Raw genomic sequence first — 22,590 nt, 5'->3', positions numbered from 1 at the left:
TTCTAAGGATACCAGTCATTTTGGCTGGAGGCCCACCCTAATGACCTTATCTTAACTTGATTACATCTGCAAAGACCCTATTTTAAAATAAGATTACATTCACAGAAACTCGGGTCTAGGACTTCAAAATATCTTCTTGAAGGACTATTTCAAACTATAACACGTGGTAACAGCCACCACCATGATGAGTCCCTGCATTGGTCCCTTAACCCTTTCATTCTTCTATAAAGAGTCACTTTGTTAGACTCTCTAATTCCTTTTCAGAGAGTGCCACCTGTTTTCTGCTAGGACCTTGACAGGAGACCTCTACTGCCTGACTGCCTTGCTGGTAGACCACCTACAAACTGCCAGAAGGTTCTAGGGATACAATGGTGAGCAAACACTAGCATGATCCCTGCATTCATGGGGCTACAGTCCACAGTTTAAGAGCCTTCATCAAAATATCACAAAGTAAAATTGCAACCAGGCTGAGATACAGAGGTTAGGTTTACAGAGCTATGAACATGCTTCACTGGGGGAATCACTCTAGTCAGAGAGGCCAGGAAGGGCTTCCCAGGGAGAGGGACACCTGGGCCGGAATGCAAAGGATGAATGGAGTCAACCAGATGAAGAGGGGAGCTTTGGCCCCCCTTTCCCCGAAGAGTTATGTCATGGTGTCCATATTTCCTTCCACTGGGGGATCTATTTTCATTCATACCCCAATCCCTCCACAAGCGACCCTCCTCTCTGAGAAGACTTGAAACTCTATCCCATCCTCACAGCTGCAGAGCACAGCAGACAATCCGTGTGTCGAAGGGAGTGCTCAGAGAGTGAGAAGCCATCCCCAGGGCTCACAGGTAAAGAGCAGCGGCACAATACAGACAGTATGGCAGGGAGCGAGCACCTAGAAACCAAGTAACATGAGGCCCAGCACACGAACTCAACACGTCCACACTGAAATCACAGCGTCCTGAAACCAGCACTTCCTCCTTCTGTGTTCACAGTCTCAGCTGGGGACACCCCAGAACTTCTTGTCTGCTCCCTCTCTCCCTCTCTCAGCTCTCACTCTGAGGGATCACTGTGTGTTCCCGATTTTGCCTCTTTGATCTTTCTCGTATCACGCCCTCCTCTCCTTTACCACTAGCTCCTGCCCTGATTCAGGTCCTTATCATCTTTCCCTAGAACTTTGCATCTGCTCCCTCCTTGAGTGGTCTCTACCCTATCAAATCCACCCTCCACAACAAAGCCACCATAAACCTCCCCACCTCGCTCCCCTGGTGGCGGCCTCCAGGACTCCGTATTCCTGGCAGGATACAGTCCAGGTGTGGCACAGAAGGCTCTCCATGATGGGGCCCTGCCTCCTTCCCAGCCTGCCTCCCACCACTGCCTGGTTCACCCTTGATCTTCCAACAAGGTCACCACTTTTAGTTCCACATACACATCAAGTTGTCTCGCCCCACTGTGTCATTTTCCAGGTTGTCCCACCCCCCACCGTCCCTTCCCCCACAACCTAATTAAATCCAACTCATCCCTAAAAACTTAATTTAGGTATCAACTCCTCCAAGAAGCCTTCCCAGATAGCCCTCTCCTCTTGTTTCCTACCATAGGGTCCTCCATCATTAAATCTAATATCGCATATTCTAAATAGCTATGGAGGTGTCTATTTCCCTGATTAAAGATCCTTGATGCCAGGGACCATGTCTCATCTGGTTTGACATGACTATTGCCTGGCACAGAGTTGATCCTCAAAGATGAGATGAATTAAGGAGTGCGTGACAAAAAAATGGGTGTTGACTGTGTCGTTTCTGTGCTGGAACTCTCAAAATGAACAGAATCTTCCCCCACCTGTTACTCCCAATTACATGGGCCCAGGCCAGCTGTCCCTCGGCCACATCGTGCTTCCCAAGGAGAGAAGCCGCTTTACTAGGTCGTGTTTCCATCTCAGCCCCCGCAAGGTAGGATATGGGAGGACCTCCCATCTAACAGTTGTGTGACCCTAGCCCTTTAGCTTTTCTAAGCTGCAGTTTGCCATCTGTAAAACAGGCTCTATTATAGTATCCACTGAACAGAACTGCTATGAAAACTGAGTGAAATCAAATAAGGTGTATGGTCAGAATTCAGTAAACGGTCAGGGCAACTAAGCTGTAAAGCGACCAGTCCTGACAAGAAGTATGCAGGGAAGTGCTGTGGGGGTTCAGAGGCAAAAATGTCCTTGAAAACTGCTGCCTTAAGGGGCACATCCTCCCACCCTCTAAGTGTTCTTCGCATAATCAGTAACTCGGGGCAGCTCCTTTGTTGTGGGTTTACTGTGTTGTCACAAAAGGTTTCCATTTGCCTACCAGTCTTACCCGATGTGAGCAGAATTGCAGCATGGAACAAGAAAAACGAACAAAAAAATGAGGGGGGGTGGGAACTGTGCATTAGACCAGGGTTTTCCAAGACTTCAGTGAGGCTCCTGGAGAAACGAGGCACTTCCCTCCTGCAGCCAAGTTGTAGCGGTGGGAGAGAAGGCCTAGTTCATCACCTTATGAAATGAAATTAGTTACAAACACATTCATTCCAGCCCAAATCCAAAAGCCAATCCTCAGTTCAGCTTAGGAATTAGGAGGTGACAGTTTGGTGATTTGAGCCTACCTATGAAAAAGTCCAGGACTAGAGGCCAAGGGTGTGATTTCTGGCCCTGGCTTCCCCGTGGCCAGGCAGTCACGTCCATCTTCCCTCCCCAGCACTGCCTCGCTCATGGGAGTGCTGGCAAGAGAACAGGGGGAGCTGGCACCTTCTCTGCTTCTCCATCAGTCAACAAATATTCCATGGTCAGCTGGAGTGCCCAGTCCCGTGCTAGGCCCTTTGGGCAATCTTGGCAGATTTAAGAAGGAAGTATACTGAATAGCAAAGGAAACCATTAACAAAACGACAAGACAACCTACAGAATGGGAGAAAATATCTGCCAATCATATATCTGATAAGGGATCCATATCAAAGATATATAAAGAACTCATAAAAAAAAACTCGTAAAACTCAATAGCAAAAAAACAGTCTGATTAAAAAAGACAGGCAGAGGAACTGAACATTTTTCCAAAGAAGACATACAAATCACCAACAGGTATATGAAAAGGCACTCAACTTCACTCAGCACCAGAGAAATGCAAATCAGGACCACAATGGGCTATGGCCTCATACCTGTTAGGTTGGCTATCATCAAAAAGACAAGTAATTACAAGTGTTGATGAGGATGTGGGAAAAAGGGAACCCTTGAGCACTGTGAGTGAAAATGTAAATTGGTGTAGCCACTGTGGAAAACAGTATGGAGGGTCCTCAAAAAATTAAAACTAGAGGGGCGCCTGGGTGGCACAGCGGTTAAGCGTCTGCCTTCGGCTCAGGGCGTGATCCCGGCGTTGTGGGATCGAGCCCCACGTCAGGCTCCTCTGCTATGAGCCTGCTTCTTCCTCTCCCACTCCCCCTGCTTGTGTTCCCTCTCTCGCTGGCTGTCTCTATCTCTGTCGAATAAATAAATAAAATCTTTATAAAAAAAAAATTAAAACTAGAATTACCACATGATCCAACGATGCCACTCCTGGGTATATGTCCAAGGGAAACGAAATCCCCATCTCAAATTGACATCTGCACCCCATGTTCACTGCAGCATAATTTACAATAGCCAAGACATGGAAACAACCTAGCATCCACTGACAGATGAATGGGTAAAGAAAATGTGGTGTGTGTATATACAAAGACACACACACACACAGTGGAATATTTTTAGCCATAGGAAAGGAGGAAGTCACGCCATTTGCAACAACATGGGCGGAACTTGAGGGCATTATGCTAAGTGACATAAGCCAGATAGAGAAAGACAAATCCTATACGATCTCACTTATATGTGGAATCTAAAAAACCAAACTTAAAGAAACAGACAACAGATAATATTAGTAGCCAGAGGTAGAAGAAATGCGAGAAGGTGGGGGCGCCTGGGTGGCACAGCGGTTGGGCGTCTGCCTTCCGCTCAGGGCGTGATCCCGGCGTTACGGGATCGAGCCCCACATCAGGCTCCTCTGCTATGAGCCTGCTTCTTCCTCTCCCACTCCCCCTGCTTGTGTTCCCTCTCTCGCTGGCTGTCTCTATCTCTGTCAAATAAATAAATAAAATCTTTAAAAAAAAAATGCGAGAAGGTGGGTCAAAGGTACAAACTCCAGTTATTGGATAAATATGTCCTGGGCGTGATGTACATCACAGGGACTGCAGCTAATAGTAGTTCATTGTACATGTGACAGCTGCCAACAAAGTAGAGCTTAGGTGAGGTGGGAAATGTTAACTACACTTCCCGTGTTGCTCTGGCGACAGGACCAGCCCTCTTACCTTCCAGCCTCACTCTGCCCACGGCAGTAGCCACCAGTCACATGTGGCTGTTGGATACTTAAAATGGGGCTGGTCGGAACCGAGTTGTGGTGTGGGAAATACACACTGGATTTCAAAGACTTGGTCTGAAAAAGAATCGAAAATACCCTGTTGATGTTCATACTGATTACACATAGAAATTGTATTTTAGATACATTTGGTTAAATGAAACATGTTGTTATGATTGCCGCGATACTGTTCCTTTCCACCTTTTTTAACAGGGCTCCCAGAAAATTTTAAACTACATTTGTGACTCACAGTATACGTCTACAGGACAGGAGTGCAGTCCTGTACTGACCTCATAGCTCGGGGCCAGCATGAAATCAACCGAGACAGGGAGAGGACCTAGCACAGTGCCCGAAACAAAGGAAGTGCCAAGAGCTGTTGTTAATATTAGTAAGATCAGTGGTTTTCAAATTTTATAGTCAAGTTTGTTTTTCAAGCCACTTCTTAGAACGGATTTTTTAAAAGGAGTTTTGGGGGCACCTGGGTGGCTCAGTCGGTTAAGCGTCTGCCTACAGCTCAGGTCACGATCCCAGGGTCCTGGGATCGAGTCCCACATCGGGCTCCCTGCTCAGCGGGGAGTCTGCTTGCCCCCACCCCACAGCTCGTGTTCTCTTTCTTTCTCTCTCAAATTAATTAATTAATTAAAATATAATAAAATAATAAATAAATAAAATCTTAAAGGTGTTCTGATCAAAGCAGAGAGATCTTGAGGTCTCCCCAGGGACACATTCGCCCTGGGCACAACCTCCACAGACTAGAAACCTGTGAGGTTAAGTCATCCTGAAATGTCCTTGAAGCTCTGGCACCTTCAGAGAAGGTGAAGATACGAGACAAAAACCACGATGTCTGTCTGTCTAGGCCATACTTGAAAAATGATCATGAACCTCAAATGTTCTCACCAGAAGAAAGGATGGAAATCGCGCGGCATGACAGAGGCCTTAGCTAAGGCTCCAGTGGTCATCGTAGTGCAATACAGACGTGCCCCAAATCAAATCAGCACCTGCACGCCTTTAACCTACACAAAGTTATAGATGGATTATATCTTGACAAAAGCTAATTAATCAATTACCCAAAACAAGATCATGGAAAAACACTACCGATTTGCTTGGGAGAATCAAAGTGGTCTGGTCCCAAGTCTAGCTAGACACAGTCCAGGAATCGGGGTGTCATGAACATGAACGGGAGGAGAGGGGCACTGCGGGTCCCGGATCGTCAGCTGCGTATACGATACCCATGCGTCACAGCACAGCTCTACTTCTGCTCCTCCCAACTGCTGGCTGCCCATCCATCCACAACCTGGGCAAGGCTCTCGGAGCCCACCCTAGGCACCAGTATGGCTAGGCCCAGCTCCGGGGAAGGGCGACAAGTGACACTCAGCCCAGACACCACAATGACTCTGCTGTCCTGAAGGCAGCTCTGGGCTGTCAGCCCCAGCGTCTGCCAGCCAAGCCTCCCGGCTCTTCCAGCAGCCCTCGCCCCTGGCTCTGCTGTGTGTGTGTGTGGACGGGGACAGCAGCCAGCTCTCTGCCGGGCTCTCTAACAAGTTCCACGAGTCTGTTTGTTAAAGAAAAATTCCAGTGGGTCCATCCAACACATGGAACTCAAGTACAGAAATTATATTTATCCACCCCACTGCCAAGGAGATCACATGCCCCGTGAGTCACTCCAGATGTGCTCAAAAACAGAGTCTCTCTGTGGAAGCCCAGTCCCCCAATCCCGGAGAGAGTGGAATTAGCAGAGGTCCCAATTCCTGTCCCCCCCGCCCCCCCGCAAGAGGCCGCCTCTGCCTCCACCCTTCTGGGGCGGGAGAGGGCATCTGTGCACTTCCGTCAAGGGAAGGGGGGTACAAACTATATCTTCGCACTGGGAGGACCAGTACCGGCATACCTGTAGCTCCCGGGATCCCATTGGATTTGGGGACAACATTTCACCTTTTGGGAAGAAAAGATGTGCTGGAAGACGCTGCTGCTTCTGCTATTGTGTTACGATGCCCAGGCTACTGTGTCCCACAGGTGGAGCAGGGGTAAGTTGCTTTCTATTTGTCTGTTTGATGTTCATTACTCTTTCTTAAATACAATTAGGAATTTGGGTGGCAAAGAGTAAGGTGGTAGAAGGAAATTAGAAGCCCCGTACTCCCCCCTTTTATTTCCTCTCTGCCAGTTGCTTTATGCTTCTTGACATGTTAGAAAGTGCTAGAAGCTAATGAGGGATGGGACACTGAAAATTATCAAAGCCGCAGAGGGAACTCGGTCGAGGTGAAGAACACAGAGGGCATGCCTTTCTGACATGCCAGAGCTAAGTCATCTTCGCTTCCAAGACCGTGAGCAGGCTCCCTTGAGCACCCCCTATCCCCAGCTGCCACCACCAGGCAGGGCATATGAAGAGCAGGTACCAGGACTGACGCTAGTATCATGGGACTGGGGGTGCTGGGGTGCAAAAGGCCTGTTACCTGGGGGACCCCGACCAGGGGCCCTGGGCACTGGCTGTCCACATGGAGGTCTCCATGCTGCTCTGAGCAGAGGTGGACACATCTTTCCAGCTGGAGAGAGCTGGCCCAGTGGCAGGAGAGGAAGAGTGACCCTTCAGCATTCACTCAGGTGTACGTCAGACAGCTACTCCCACCTGCCCTGCGGTCCACCTCGGAAAGGAGGGAGCCCGGCAAGGCTGTTCCCTCATGGCCGACGTCCTCTCCCTTGGGACCCCGTGGCCTCTTTTCTCTATGCCCAGGAGTGGCGCCTGTTGGCAGACACTGGTGGCGTGTCCAGCCAATCACGGGGACTGAGGGAGGAGTACTGTGGACCACTCCATGCAGCAGAGCTCAACTCAGCCCTCTCCACTGCCTAAAGTCAACGGAGGTCTGTGTCCCCAGAAGCACTGGAAAAAGAAGGCAGGCTCACAGGTGTTTCTAGGGATCCAAAGGAAGACACAGACTGGCATGGCGGGAGGGGTGGCTGTGGGGCTGAGCCTCCAGGTTCTCAAGGAGAGTGTGGGGGAAGGAAGGAGCGGCCAGTGTGGACCAGAGCAAATGAATCTGACACGGGTGGGGAGCGAAAACCATTCCTTATTCATTATTTGGGTTTTATGCCCTCATTTTTAAGGCTGAGATCAGTGATTTGCCAATTCTCTGAGCTGAGCTGTGAAATGATTGTTACCCAGAGGCAAATAATTAATGGAGCATTTTCCTTTTCTTCTGAGAACATCACACACACCCCCTCCCTGCTCGTGATGTGCACAAACTTTGGAGGCAACATTTAGGAGAGCAAAAAGACCTTGGCATTACATTTTGGCCATTTAGCCCTGTGTGCTACTGGGGTCCTTCCCTAATTTGCTGATACCCACCCTCCCAATACACAGGCTGTTAGAAAGCCGAATGAGGTAATTTGATTTGTAACAAGGCTGTAAACACCATAGCCACATCATGGGCAATCCTGCAGGAAACTCAAAGATTTAAGCTCTGCCTCTCATTGGCTGTGTGATGTCTGGCAAGGCTCTTAACCTCTCTGAGCTTCGGTTCACAAACGAGTCCCATATTAACAATAACAGAGCTTATCTTCACTGCGTGTGGTGAGGGTCATAATTCAAAATGTAAATAAAATGCTTTGTAAACGGTGAAGAAACTTATCAAAGTGAATTATTACCTATCACTTAAACCGATGAAAAAAGTTTCATTGAAGAAATTTGAGGTTCTCACTCGGCAGAAGGTTCTATAGCAACATCCGAGAAGCCAATGCCCTGTCCACCCCCTTCCTGGGGAAGGTCGGGCCCCTAAATAATAATAACAAATCTGTCTAGAGACAGGAAGCCAGCACAGCTGGAACAGAGGCTATGATGAGGCGGCTTTGTTAAGTGTTAGATTAGCGGTTCCCGGCAGAGTCAACAAGTGATAGAGTCCCTCCAACCATCATCAAAAGTCTTCCACATAGCTGATTTTTTTTCATTTTTAACATTTTTTCCTAATTATAAAAGGAATACGCAGTCGCCATTTTTTAAAGATGGAATGGGAGTCACACCCAAATAAAAAACAATTTTTCCAAATGTACTTAACTGTTCCTTTCGCCTTCATACTTAACCCAACCCCGCCTCCAGCGCCAGGCCTCATTTAGAAGAATTCCCTGTAGGAACAGCCTGAGGGCGACCTCTTCCAGCAGGGTCCTCCCCCTCTGCCCACAAAGCCCCCCTCCACCCCCCCTTCACCCCCCCATCCCCTGCCCCCAAGTGGAAATGTAGAAATAAACCCAAAAGGAACACACCCTGCTGTCAGGACGGCCTTTTTCCTACCATTCTCGGGGCCTCTCCCTAGAAGCGCTCTCTAGGATTCCACCCTGGGAGGCAGCTTTCCACACCAGCCCAGCCGGATCCCCGCTCCAGCCTCAGGGACTTCATGGAAACCCAATGACTCACCTGTGGTTAGCGAGGCCAGCCGAGGCCAGCCGGGAAGCCGGACACACCTGGCCCAAGCCCCCAGGTCCTGCCAGACCACTTGGGGGGCTGAGGGGAACTAACCAGCCTTTAAAAAAAGAGAAAAAAGAAAAAAAAGAAATGTACGTATTACATACTAGAACTGTTTTTATTAAGTACATGTAAATTATTCTTTTTAAAAGCAAGTTAATAGGGAAGGATGGCCCTTCAGTTATAAATTCGGACATAAATTCAGGTGGAATTTATGTCATTTTCGGGAGTTCCTTTCAGAGTTGTGTGTGTTTTCAGGCATGAAGGGAAGGGCCTGTGATCAGTGTTCAGTAAGTATTGGCTGACTAACAGGACTGAGCACAGCCCCGTGGCCCCAGTGACTCCCCGGGGCAGGTGCCCTTCTGACCATCCACAGGTGAGGAAACTAGAAGATGGGCGAGCAGTCGAGAAGCCCCAGATCACTCAGCTGGAAGACTAGAGCTGGGGTTGTCACCCACCCCACTTCTGTGGCATCAGAGCCTGGCTGTCCTCCCTCATCCCCTCCCCACCCCTTGAGTGCTCCCTGCTCCCTGGCCCTAGGCTCCCTGGGATGGGGATGGGGGGCAGTCTGACCCTTTCAGAACCACTCCCAGAGGACCCCAACCCACGGGGCCAAGATCCTGGCTCCCTCAGAATGTCACTGTGTTCCTGAAGGGTTGGCCCGGGAGCAGAAAAGTAAATGACATCAGTAAGATCTCACAAAAGATCTTTCATAAATGAGAGTTTTCCCTTTCCACACCCATCACCATTTCCATTGAGTTGCTTCGACTGTTTCGTTAAAAATATCGTAGTTTGGCTCGATATGGTGTGCAGTTTGAATCCTTTCCAAAAAGCTCTTTGGTACAAATGCTGTGTAGTTATGTGGGAACCATGGTTAGCCTTAATACCATTCTGTTCTATTAAACATATTTGGAAGATTGCAGGGAGGGAGAATTTTATCCCAGATTACAAAAAGTCAGCAAGAAGGTCAGGCTGCAAAGACAGGCTCTTCCATTTAAGGAGACTTATGTCTATATGTATGGACAAGAAAGCTTGGAGAGGCTAAGGTGTGGGGGAGACAGGTGGCAGCCTTGACTGAGATCACTAAAAGTAGCTTCTCCCAGGCAGGAAGACAGGCTCCTCGGAGAATAAGGGAGGGGGTGGTAGAGACAGGAGATCACATCTACATTTTGATAATTAGCCAGCACCTGGAATTAAAAATAAGTTCTAGAATCATCCTGTTAGAAAGAGAAGAATTTAGGGGCAGCTGGGTGGTTCATTTTGTTAAGCATCTGACTCATGATTTCGGCTTAGGTCTTGATCTCAGGGTCGTGAGTTCAAGCCCCGCCTTGGGCTCCACACTGGGCGTGGAGCCTATTAAAAAAAAAAAAAGGGAGGGGAGAAAAGGATTTAGTAAAGCACTCTGTTTGAAAAGAATGCGGTTTAGTGACAAGGGTAGTTAATGTGTTTCTATGAGATCATCTACTCCTTCAATAGTTGTGAGCAGGACACTGTGCACTGGGAATACAGCATCGAACAGAACAGACAGGACCCCATGCCCTCCGGAAGCTGACATCCAAATGAGGGAAACAGACACAAACACATATATAAGTAAGACATCTGGTTTGTTTGCTGACAATAAATTAGGGACACAGTATAAAGGATTATACTTTTAAATACAGAAATCAGGAAAGCTGTCCCTGAGGAGGTGACTAAAGGCCTGAAGGAAACATGGGAGTAAGCCATGCAATCCCCGGAGAAAGTATTCCAGGCAGAGGAAGCAGGAGTGCAAAGGCCCTGTGGCAGAAGCATACCTCGTGTGCTTACGGAGCAGTGAAGGGGCCTGTGGCTGGGGTGGCAGGAGCCAGGGGGGAGTTACAGGCTCAGGGAGGCAGGAAAAAGGCAAATCATGTAGCACCTGGTAGCCATTTGATGATCTTTGGCATTTACTCTGAGTGATAGGGAAAGCCACTAAGGGTTCTGGACAAAGGAGGGACAGCATCTGACCTATGTTTTCACAGAAGCACTTTAGTCGTATTAAGAATAGAATGATGGGGGGCGCCTGGGTGGCACAGCGGTTAAGCGTCTGCCTTCGGCTCAGGGCGTGATCCCGGCGTTATGGGATCGAGCCCCACATCAGGCTCTTCTGCTATGAGCCTGCTTCTTCCTCTCCCACTCCCCCTGCTTGTGTTCCCTCTCTCGCTGGCTGTCTCTATCTCTTTAGAATAAAGAAATTAAAAAAAAAAAAACTAAAAAAAAAAAAAAAAAAAGAATAGAATGATGGGGCTCCTGGGTGGCTCCATCGGTTAAGCGTCCGACTCTTGATTTTGGCTCAGGTCATGATCTGAGGGTCGTGAGTTCAAGACCCACAGTGGGCTCTGGGCTCAGCAGGGAGTCTGCTTGAGATTCTCTCTTCCTCTCCCTCTGCTCGCACATGCTCTCTCTCTCTCTCTCCCTCTCAAATAAATGAATAAATTTTGAAAAAAAGAATAGAACAAGGGCGGGAGCCAAGATTGGAAGCTAAGACAACCGTAGGAGAGGCGCTCAAGCCTTGAACCAGGAGTCTAGCGGAGATGTTGCAAGCAGTAGACGGATTCCAGATATATTCCGAAGGGAGAGCCAGTAAGCTTTGCTGCTTGGTTGGACGTGTGATGTGAAAGAGGAAAATCAATGATGTCTCCAAGGTCTCTGGCCTGAGCAACTGAGAGAGATGTGGAAGACCAGAGACAGCAGGGTGGGTGTGCTGGGGAGCAGTGTTTGTATATGTGCGGTATGTGTGTGTGTGGTGTGTGTGCTGTATGTGCATACGTGTGCGTGTGTGTGGTGGGGGTGTATGGTGTGTGTGTGTATGTGTGTGCACGCTTTGGGGTTGGGACTGGGTCTGGGGTCAGGAGAGGCAGCTATCACGAATGGGCAAGGAGAGGCCTGCAGGTGGCTGGGTGGCCGGCCATCTGGCCTGGAGTGCGAAGCTGAAAGTCAGACAGAAGCAGCGTTGGTGCTGGTGTGAAAGATCCAGTAGTGAGGGGGAAATGAAAGACGCAGGAGAGAACAGAGGCCGAGTGGGAAGGTTGGGTGCCATCTTCCTGGGCGACGTCACTCGTGCGCAGGGAGACGTCGGCTCCAGAGGGGCGCATGGGCACAGTGACAGAGAAGTCAGAGTTTAAGGACAAGGCACAGGCAGCTGCTTTAAGGAAAGAGTAGAAGGTGTGAGACCAAGCAGGAGGAACCAGGAAATCCGGGTCGCGGTTGGGCAGCGTGGAAAGGCCCCTGTGTGCGGAACGACCGTGAACTCAGAATGAGAACAGGTAACAGGCTTGTGTTTTGTTCTGGCCACATTTAGGTGCACAGGTGCAGTGGGGGACAGGTGGCAAGATGGGCTTTGACTTGGCCAAGTGATTGCAGAGGAACAAAGAGGGAGCAAGGGAGCTGAGGGCCTATGTAGGAGAGTGACCACGGGGCTGCAGTAATGTGACCTTGCATATCATAGGGTTATAAACCAAAGTTAGAGAATTTTTAAGATTATGTGCGGTAAGGCGAGCCTGGATGGCTCAGTCAGTTAAGCGACTGACTTGATTTCGGCTCAGGTCATGTCTCGGGGTCGTGGGATTGAGCCCTGTGTCGGGCTCTGCTCTGGGCGTGGAGTCTGCTCCAAATTCTCTCTCCCTCTCCCTCGGCCCCTCCCCCTGCTCACGTGCACTCTCTCTCTTAAAAAAAAAATTACGTGTGGTTCATTTCAGAATATGTTTTATACCAAATGCATTCATTCATAATTAACTACACTATCTTTCCTGAGCCCAGTCTTCGGCCGACACACCTTGGAAAAGATAGCATTGTTCTCCCTATCGGTGAGATAGGGCTTGGGAGCCTGCGAGGTCTGGATTTAATCTCAGTCCTACGGCAAACAAATTGAGGGGCCTAGGGCAAGTTTCTTAACCTCCACGTTTCTTCATCTCCGAATTGGCATGTTAGTGCCCACCCCCCCAAGGCGCACGTGGAAAGCACGGGCGCACGCTGACCAGCACACAGTAGGCTCACACGCGGTGACGGTATCTGAACTTCACATTCTAACAACTTTGGTGTGTGGTCTATATGCGTCTCTCAGCAGAAGATATGGACAGAGGGCGCCTGGGTGGCTCAGTTGTTAAGCGTCTGCCTTCGGCTCAGGTCATGATTCCAGGGTCCTGAGATCGAGGCCCGCATCGGGCTTCCTGCTCGGCTGGAAGCCTGCTTCTCCCTCTCCCACTCCCCCTGCTCGTGTTCCCTCTCTCGCTGCCCCTCTGTCAAATAAATAAATAAAATCCTCAAAAAAAAAAAAAAAAGAAGAGGAGGAGGAGGAAGAAGGAGAAGATGCGGACAGAACACGCCCCAACACAGGACTCTCGAATCTCTGGATTCCTGGACAGGATCAGTGCGACAGGATCAGTGCATGTCCATGACCTTTAGCAAGTGAATCCTTTGTTCTCTGCCAATCTGTCCAATGTACCATAAACCCTCAATTTCCCCCCACAAGGCTCATATGTCCAGGGAGTTGGGGAGGAGGGGAGAAGCTCACGATCTCCCTGCCCCGAGACTAGCCGTGCAGCAGACGTTCGTGCTGGGAGACATGGAAGCCTCTGGGGTCCCCTGGTCACCCTAAGTGGTCCTCGTGAACACATTCACATCCTGAAGAAAAATAGCTGGAGAGCAGGCTGGCTGCAGAATGTTGGAGTGGAGAAGAAGAAAACAAATTGGTTTTACATCAAGCAAAAGGCACATGAAGTCAGTATCTTGACACACCTGTCCCCATAGCCTTCTTGCCTGGGGCTCCATGCTCAGGTGGCACCATAAGGAGGAAGTGGAGCCCCTCTGCCCATCTCTGGCCTCCCACACTGCTCCCCTCTGTCCCCTCTCTCAGAGAGGTGCTGACACTAACTGCCATCTAGTGGGGAGCCCTCAGATCTCCCCGCCATCAGCCTGGTGGAGGCTGTGCTGCCCCAAGTGGTTTACTCATCACCCACAGTGAGCGGGAAGCCAAACTTATAATAACCTCCATACAGGTAGGCGACGAGCTGGCAGGACAGGAGAAACCCCAGCAAAGCCTCAACAGTCTCCATGGGTGTTTTGGTTTTGTGAGGCTTTTTAAAGATCCCTGGCTCATCTTTATTGTTTTTAAGATTTTTTTTTAAGATTTGTATTTATTTATTTATTTATTTGACAAAGAGAGAGAGCACAAGCAGGGGGAGCAGCGGAAGGAGAGGGAGAAGCAGACTCCCTGCTGAGCAGAGAGCCCAACATGGGGCTCGATCCCAGGACCCTGAGATCATGACCTGAGCTGAAGGCAGATGCTTAACCCACTGAGCCAGCCAGGCGCCCCCCAAAATGCCTGGCTCATCTTTAAACTCATCCCCACATATATACCTAGCCTTCCCTTGAAGCCCAGCATTATGCAGACATCGAGGTCACGCAGGGGAAGCATAAACTTCCTCCCTTGCTCCCAGGGGCTGGCCATCCTGACGAGCACTTTGGGGTGACAGACGGCAAGACATGAAATGTGGGGACAGGATGCAGAGGGCATATGGAGCTAGAGAAAGGACACCGGTGGGCAGCAGGGTTGCAGGGAAAGGCTTCCTGGGGAAGCAGGGCTGTGTGTCTAACCCGGCGGGAGCAAGTCTAGTTTAAAGCTTTGCACATACAGCCTCTGGGAGCTGGTCAGCTCTCACGTGGGCCATTTGCCTTCTGGCAGAGTCCAGCCTTCACTGTCGTAGACCAGAACATCGGGAGTGACTGTATATTTAACCTTTTACCCAAATGTTTTGCCAGGGACCAGACATAGCTTATTTCTAGCCCCCACTCCCACCTCCAGCAACTCCATGAAGGTGAATCTATCCTCTGCAGGCCTCACTTTGTTTCCAGAGAGTCAGACCTGGGCCTCTCAGATGTCTGGTCCCGGCCAGCTGTGTTTCCACACCCAGGGTAGTAGGAAAGCACCTGCCCGACACACAGTCCAAGCAGCTGTGGCAACAGGCAGGGCTCCGGCAGAAGGTGGTGGAAGCATGTGGAGCAGGAAACAAGAAGGGAGGGGTCCATCTTTCAGATTTCTGTGCCCCCCCACACACACTTTCTGGGGCAATGATCAGTCTCCTGTCTAGAGGCTGAAGCTAATTCTGATCTTCCCCAGTTGTGTTAGCACTTTAAAAAGAATCAAATAAGGACTTAGAAACAATAGTTTATTCATTATTAAGCTGAGCTTTGAATCTGGAAGCATTTTCTTCCCCATCTTTGAGAATTCAGGGTCCACCTGGGGTGTGTGTGTTAAAGGAGCGCTGGCGTTCACCAGGAGACAGTTAAGCCGTAAAGAACTTCCCGGAAGGCGGCCATCCCAAGTCTGAGATGACAGGAAGCAGAAAGGGCTCCATGCCCAGGGCATTCATCCCCTCCTATCCCCTTCACCTGCTGGGGTGTGAATTTTTTTTAAGGGAACACCACCTGTAATTTCACACTAAGAATGGAATCCCAGGACAAGAATTAAAGAAGTTACCCTCGGATCCTATCCTGAGAGTGGGATTTCAGCCACCCTTTCACGGTAAGAAGAAAAGACGGGTGCGCAGAAAGAGGCAGGTCACATCTCAGTCTAGAACCGGCTCAGCCCGGCTTACCAGGCTCTGCTGGGGGTGCAGAAACATGAAACCATATTTATCCTAGCCCGGGAGGAACCTGTGGTATAAATAATAAATGAGTTACAGAGTAAACAGTAGGATAGCAATACAACATCCAACCAGCTTTTTCCGGGAAGTAGGAGATGCCTACCAGTGAGCTTTTCCCAAAATGTCCTTTACACTGAAGATGTTTCATTTGTATCACTTCCGATAGAAAACCTTCCAAAACGCTTACGCAGTGCCCTGCCTTCTTGAACCAGAGGACACTGGACATCACTAGACTCTCTCCTGATGGTTCCAAGGGCACCATTATCAAGAGCTGTCGTGTATGGTTATACAACTTGTGGTTCGCACAAATTCAGGGGGCGCGACTTTGCCTCCAAGTCTCTTGGACTTTTACAGTTAGCTGCCCAGGCTTCTAGCACATCACAATCAAGTGTCTTGAAGAAGACGCATCTTTTTTTTTTTTTTTAAATCAGCCGACAGCGGGGTGACCAGTCAAGCCTGCACAGTGCACTGGTACAAGGTGGCGCTGTGGGGTGAACGGGGCTGTCTGCTCCTACCCAACAGGATCCTGGAGAACTGCAATTTGTCGGAATTATTCCCATACTCTGCAATAGTCGGTCTTCTCCTTCACCTGTCCTCTGTCGGTCCCTAATTTGGCTACCCCCCTACGTCTAGCAGCTCATCCATCTTCCTCCAGCTACAACTTCTAAATGCAGTCACCAAGGAGTAACATTGACAAGTCATTGACTTCATACCCAATGCATCTCTAAGTCAGCCGGCCCTTGGGGGAAGCCCTGATCTTGGCTGCCCACGCCCCTAGGGCCAGGCGTCAGGGTCTGCGGCAGCTCCTTTCCTGTACTTTGTCACCTGTATTCAGATTCTTGGCCGCTATATCTCAGATGGTCGGGGACAAGCCAGAAGTCCAATCCTCTGATTAAAAGGGTTGTCAATAAATATAAACCAGACCGTCCTATTGACAAGGGGAGCAGTATTATTAGAGAACTCACCTGTTGAATTTGGGAGGGTGGGGAGGGTTGTCGGTTTGCTCATGTCTGTTTTATTTTGTTTCACATGAATTCCCTAGGGTACACATACCCCTAGACATACGTATTTTTCAAAACTTTCTGGGGTGATTCTGGTGAGCAGCCAGGTTTGAAATCGTTGGTCTGAAATAGTAACATCTGACATGCCTGGGAGTGCTCAGGGACACACCAAAGTCGTCTGTCAGCTCTCCCCGCTTCATGGCCACCACCACCTGGACTCAGTCACGCTCCGGACTGGCTGGCTGGCTGGCCTCCAGGCCATGTGCACAGCACAGCCCCTCAAGCTAACTCTGGTTTTTTGCAGCCGTGCTCTTTCCTGCTGCCCATCGGCCAAAGCGATCCTCATCAGTGCCCTTGAACCCCGTCCTGCAGAGCTCCCTGGAGGAAGTCGAACTGCTCTATGAGGTAGGCAGAAGGGAAAGTGGTCAATTCAAGTCATGCAAAAGGCGCTGCACCTTCTCTCTGTTTTTTGGAAAAGGGACCTAAGCTCCGGAGGGACTGGTCTAGACTACGTTGTGGGTTCATCACATCCTGCCCGTCCCGGAGTCAGGTCTTCCTCGTATCTCCTCTCCTTTCCCACACGCCATGACAGGGAATGATGGCATCAAGAGTTCAGTCGAGGCAAAATCAAAGATTTCTGTTGGGCCCCGAGGAGCCACCACGAGCACCCAAGCAGCAGAGTAGGGCAACATTCCCAAGCAGAGGGCTTTGAGGCAGGGCTGGTCAGGAGTGTTCAGGCAATGCCACGCCAGGTGTCTGAGCAGAGGCGTGTCTCCAGGAACTGCATGCTGGGATAGCTCCATTTCTGATGGGCTGGGGCCACCTCGAAGCTCTCTTCCTCTGCCTTGCTCTCCTGGGCCACTAAGATCCCACTCGTTCTCCAAACTGCAGGTAAATTCCCCAAGTCTGATAAAATTCCACATTCAAGATCTGAGCTGTCATTCGGTTCTGCCCCCATCCGCTGTGTGACCTCATGTCAGCCGCCATGGCTCTCTGGGCCTGAATCTCCTCCACTATTAAAGGAGGAACTACGATGATCTCCAAAATTCCCCTCCTGCCTTGACATCCTCTCACATCCTCCATGTACCAGAACTGTCTGGCTGAGACACAACCTACTGCAGCCAAGCCGTTGAGCTGGGGGAAGGGGAAGAGATTTCCAATCCTGCCATGGGGAACAAACTTTGCCAAGTCTTGAACTTGGGAGTCACATGAACAGATCTGTTCTCGAAAGACAGCAGACAGTAGCATGGGGGATGGATTAGAGCCAGGAGGAGTCAGAGACAGAGAGGAAAGTTAGAACTCTGAGTGCGAGAAGTATTTTTGAGGTTCCTAGAAGAGCTCTACTTTTTAAGAACAGGTGAGAAACAAGGACAAATCTCTGTATCCCACTTAATTCCTAGCACAATTCTCTGCATTCTTCGAATTCAGCTTCTGATTTTAAATTACCCAAAATAGTCAGTTGGTGCTCTAGAAGATCTTTGCTGGGTGGGAGGGAGGAAGGGAAGCAGGGACTAGCACGTGGGTCTAGGGCTCTAGTAACAATAAGCAGTCCTTGAAATAGCGGCTTTGTACCAGGCACCGTATTAGATGCCGTCCGCATTTGTCTTACTTACTTCTCACAATATCCCAGTGAGGTACTGTTGTCACTAATCATCTCACAGAGGAGGGAATGAGGCTTAGAGAAGTTAAGTAACTCATCCAGGGTTACACAGCTAGTGGGAAAGTCGAAACTGGAGACTTAGCGGCCTCCCTAAATGAACATAGTTGAGAATGAACACACTGATGTCCTCAACGATGCCCAAATGCTTCATGTCTTTCCACGTCCCATGTCTCTCTCCAGTTCCTGCTGGCTGAACTTGACATCAGCCCTGACCTGCAGATCTCCATCAAGGACGAGGAGCTCGCCTCCTTGAGGAAGGCCTCTGACTTCCGCATTATCTGCAATGACGTGATCCCCAAGCGCATCCCGGACATCCGCCGGCTGAGCGCCAGCCTCTCCAGCCACCCCGGCACCCTCAAGAAAGAGGACTTCGAAAGGACAGCGCTAACCCTGGCCTACACGGCCTACCGCACAGCCCTGTCCCAAGGGCATCAGAAGGACATCTGGGCCCAGTCCCTCCGTAGCCTCTTCCAGGCCCTGCGGCATGACCTGATGCGGTCCTCAGGCCCCAGAGTGACTCCCTGAGAGACTGGCGCACAGCAGGGACCAGCACACACAGTAACCCGAATACTCTTCATTCTCTACTCCGTTTACAGAGCCCAGCGACAAAGCACATACCACCAGCTCAGAGTAGCAGAGGTAAAATAAATGACGCCATGTTCTTTGCCCCTGGTAGAGTCCTCACAAGCCCATCTGATTCAGGTCACGCTGTGACCTGGGCTGGAAGAAGGGGCTAGAGTGGGAATTCGAGAAGCCTCCAAAGGCCAAATGATTGGCCTGGTGATATGTAGGAGTCTCAGCCACGCTTCGACACCAAGCAACTGCCACAAACAGCCGAGCGCGAGCACAGCCGAGCGCGAGCACAGCCGAGCGCGAGCACAGCCGAGCGCGAGCACAGCCGAGCGCGAGCACAGCCGAGCGCGAGCTCCTCTAACGCTAGAGGAGATGACGCAGAGGTTTGGGCATGGCGGGAAGATGGGGGACAGACATCAGGCTGTGAGGTTGATCGAACATCTTCCCGAAGGTTCTATAGTAAGAGATTAAAAAAAAAACAAACCAACCAACTTAGAGCTATAGCCAAATAAATACATTGTTGGTCAAAGGTATACTTCTCACCTTTTCCAAAAGTCACCAAGAAGAATCAGTTAGAAAATCAGTAATTTTATGACCTACACGTCTTGATTCTTCTTCTCTGAAAGCTTCTCTCTCTAATACAGAGGAGAAACATGAAGGGGGTCCACAGAAAGCCTGCAAACAGTCCTGCTTGGCCTTCTGAACAGAGAAAGCAAGCTAATGCGGAGAGGGTCACTCTCACCACACTAATGAAGAGGTGGCACTAACGGCCATGTCTATCCAAATGCTGAATATCATTCAGCATCATTGGAAAATGAGGTGCTCCAAGTAAAAGTGATTTTCGGATGACAGGATTTCCCCTTTCAAATGCCAGAACTTTCCTTTGAGCAATATTGACCTGGCACCTTTTTAAACTCTACATACAAAACACCCTAAGCTTTTATTCAGTATCTTTGAAACATCCTGATGAAGGAGCTGGATTAAAATAACCTCTAAGATTGCTCTAACTCTGAAATTTCCATGCTCATTGAGCTAAGCGTGAGCTATTACAGGGAGGACAGCAGGACCTACGGGGTCCGCTGGACTGTTTGCCCCAATCCTGGAAGGCCCCAGGCTTTGCTAATTCTGTGTGTGCTGTGAGCTCTTCGGCTGCCTTCTTCACTGTGAAGCTGTAAGATGCACTCTTCTTTCTTGCCAACATAACCCACCCTTTGCAATGTGTTCTTTTTAGCTGCTATCACCTGCTATCACACAAGACGGCTAGGCTTGTTATAATTCTATGTTAAATTCTGTTAAATATGAGTTAATAGATGAAGATCTCCACTAGCAGGAAAGCACTGGGCTCTTGAACAGACTCCCCACCAGCTCAGAGATCTTTCTGGCTCTCCTAGATTGACGGCTGGGTTTTGGAGGCTAACGATGCAAGAGGTCTAACCTTTGAATGAGTGAGAACTTATCAGGCTAAATCTGATTCTGAAATGGGTATTTAACTGTTGTCATTTGATGATGCCTGAAGCTGCTCTGCACTTCTTAAAAACTTTGAATAAATGATTGCTGAGCAGCACAAGCTGTATGATCAGCTTGGAGAAATAGTAGGATGGAGGAAGAAGGTGGTCATCATCAGAGAAGAATACAGCTTGGTATCCTCATGTTCTTGGGTTCAGAAGATTAATTGCTGTCAGTCTCTCTGGTTCTCATTCCCTGGTTATACTTCCTACCTTCCTCAAATGCAGTCTCTGATACTTCCTTTTTGTTCAGTTTTTCTCTTTTTAATATTACGTGTTCTCTATGACATGGTCACTAAGCTGGTCTCTTTATTTTAGTTGGTGTCTCTTCTGCTCTATCTTTGGGCCCAGTTTTGATTATCTTTGTATCCACGTCTTAGAGACCTCTCCCAGTGTTTTTTGGCTGACATTTGCTCACTCAAGCTCTGCCTGCCTGTACTCTGACGCTCACTGTCTTTCTGCCCCCTTTGGGTATCACTGTCTGACTCAAACAAAGGTCAATGTACAGGGTCAGGATTTCCCAAAAGGCAGATGAGCCTCATGGTCTACCTTCACTATTTGTACTTTCCCTGAATGAGGGGTGGGGAGGAGGTAAGCGCAGGCTTCAACCCTTCGACATTGTGCAATAGCCCAACCTCAGTGTCTTACATCCCACCCCAGGGCTCCACCCCCATCGGGAAGGATCTGAGCGCTTTCTTCCAGTCACTGGGTGGAAAGACCACCCTGTAGGCCCTGCTTTCCATGTTATGATATACCTGGCTGCTCTGAGGGGTAGGAGATCCTATGAATGGGAGGATGGTTCCCAGGACCAGTGGTAATTCACTCACCCTGCTGCAAAAAACTGAAGGCATTTGCGTAGTCATCAATCAGGGCCCATATTTATGCGGCAGTCCATGACTGGAAAAAAAAAAAAAACAAGAAGGGCATGACTTTTTTAAAGACAAATGAAAATTCCATTTTTACTAACTAGATGACATTATTAATGACTATTTTAGGCTGACTACAAATTGACTGTTGACCCACAAGAGCAGTTTATATTAATAACTTCATTTACATGCAAAATCAAATATAACACTCACCACCAGCACCCCAAGACCCAACCCTTGCTCAATGAACAGTAAAGTAGTAGACTGGACAGAAACAGACTGTCTTGACTCATGAATACTGCTCTGTAGCACCACGATCACAACTGGGTCACATTTTGTCATATGCACACATAGACAGAGTAATCTAGGGTGTAGTGTCTGTCATGGAAATTTGCCTGTAACTTATGGAATTTGCCTTTAACTAATTCTGCCATCCCTAGACTGCTGGAGACTTTTAGGATCTAAAAATTCTGGAACCGTCTTCTAGAGTTGGCACCTTCATGGCTTCCTCTGGTGTCACTCAAGAGACTTCGAAAAACATCTATGTGCTGAAACTTCCAACCCTCTGTCATCTCACCTTGAATCGAAAAGAGAACCACCTCACTGATAAACGTCAGAAGATATTTCCACAGGTGAACTGGTCTAAAATCAAACGCCTGTCAAATGTCTTTACATGGCACCTCTTAGCTTCCTAACTCATTTTAACGTCTTACATTTTTTTAAATTGTGGTAAAAAAACACAACATGAAATTCACCATCTGAATGTCTAAGTGCGCAGTATAATAGTGTCAGCTCCATGCATATTGTGGTATGACAGATCTCTAGAACTTTTCATCTTGCAAAAAAATGATACCTCTGGAACAGCTCCCCTCCCCCCCTCTCCCCCACAGTGCCTGGCAACTGCCTTTCTACTTCCTGTTACTAAGAGTTTGACTACTTTAGATACCTCATCTAAGTGAAACCTGCCTTCTATTTCTCAAGTCTAGTATTCTGGAAAATGTTTTCTTCATCTAAAAAATGGATAGAGTCCTGAAGAAGAACTACTGGTCTTAACTGTGTCGCTCACCCTACCTAATTTTATTTAACAATTATTCACTTAACAGTGTAATAAAAACGTCATGATTGAGTTTACTAGGCTCCATGGAATCTTTGTTATGTCAGATTATCTCACCAAGGAATTTGAAGTGGTCTAGGGGTTGAACGGGGGATGTTGATTTCTGCAGCTGTTTAATTATTTTCCAGCCTCTTTAATATCTGCCACCCAAAACATCCCACCTGTGGTCTTGTTCATTGTGAGTTTCAAAATCAGCACAAGAATGAGACACAAATGTAGTAAATATGGTAGCCAGTCTTTCACATACATTTAAAGAGATGGGTCATCATAGCCCATCCTGCAATGGCAAGATAGCCTCGAAGGGAACCTCGACGGTCCATTATTGCACCTGCCTTGGAAGTCAGGAAGAACTGGTTTTCTGGAGTCGCTTCTCTGGTTTT

The 22,590-nt window shown here is 48.8% G+C and overlaps 1 protein-coding gene across 1 annotated transcript; it reads left to right on the top strand.

Moving 5' to 3' along the window:
* The first annotated feature begins 6,037 nt into the window (after positions 1–6,037).
* Positions 6,038–22,230, top strand: FAM180A (family with sequence similarity 180 member A). Its single transcript, XM_011235235.3, has 3 exons — positions 6,038–6,403; positions 16,797–16,897; positions 18,333–22,230. The coding sequence occupies exons 1-3, from the start codon at positions 6,328–6,330 to the stop codon at positions 18,675–18,677; spliced, it is 522 nt and encodes a 173-aa protein (XP_011233537.1). The 5' UTR covers positions 6,038–6,327; the 3' UTR covers positions 18,678–22,230.
* The last annotated feature ends 360 nt before the right edge of the window (positions 22,231–22,590 follow it).

Source organism: Ailuropoda melanoleuca, chromosome 1, assembly GCF_002007445.2.
Source record: "Ailuropoda melanoleuca isolate Jingjing chromosome 1, ASM200744v2, whole genome shotgun sequence".
In the NCBI taxonomy this organism is placed as follows: domain Eukaryota; kingdom Metazoa; phylum Chordata; class Mammalia; order Carnivora; family Ursidae; genus Ailuropoda; species Ailuropoda melanoleuca.
Note: the sequence above shows the minus strand (reverse complement) of the source record. Positions and strands in the feature narration are given on the sequence as shown.

What these genes read in the sequence shown, in the direction of transcription:
- FAM180A (XM_011235235.3), top strand. Translation starts at nt 6,328, where the DNA reads ATGTGCTGGAAGACGCTGCTGCTTCTGCTATTGTGTTACGATGCCCAG. An exon ending in GTCCCACAGGTGGAGCAGGG is followed by an intron (nt 6,404 to 16,796) that starts GTAAGTTGCTTT and finishes GGTTTTTTGCAG; the next exon opens with CCGTGCTCTTTCCTGCTGCC. An exon ending in AAGTCGAACTGCTCTATGAG is followed by an intron (nt 16,898 to 18,332) that starts GTAGGCAGAAGG and finishes GTCTCTCTCCAG; the next exon opens with TTCCTGCTGGCTGAACTTGA.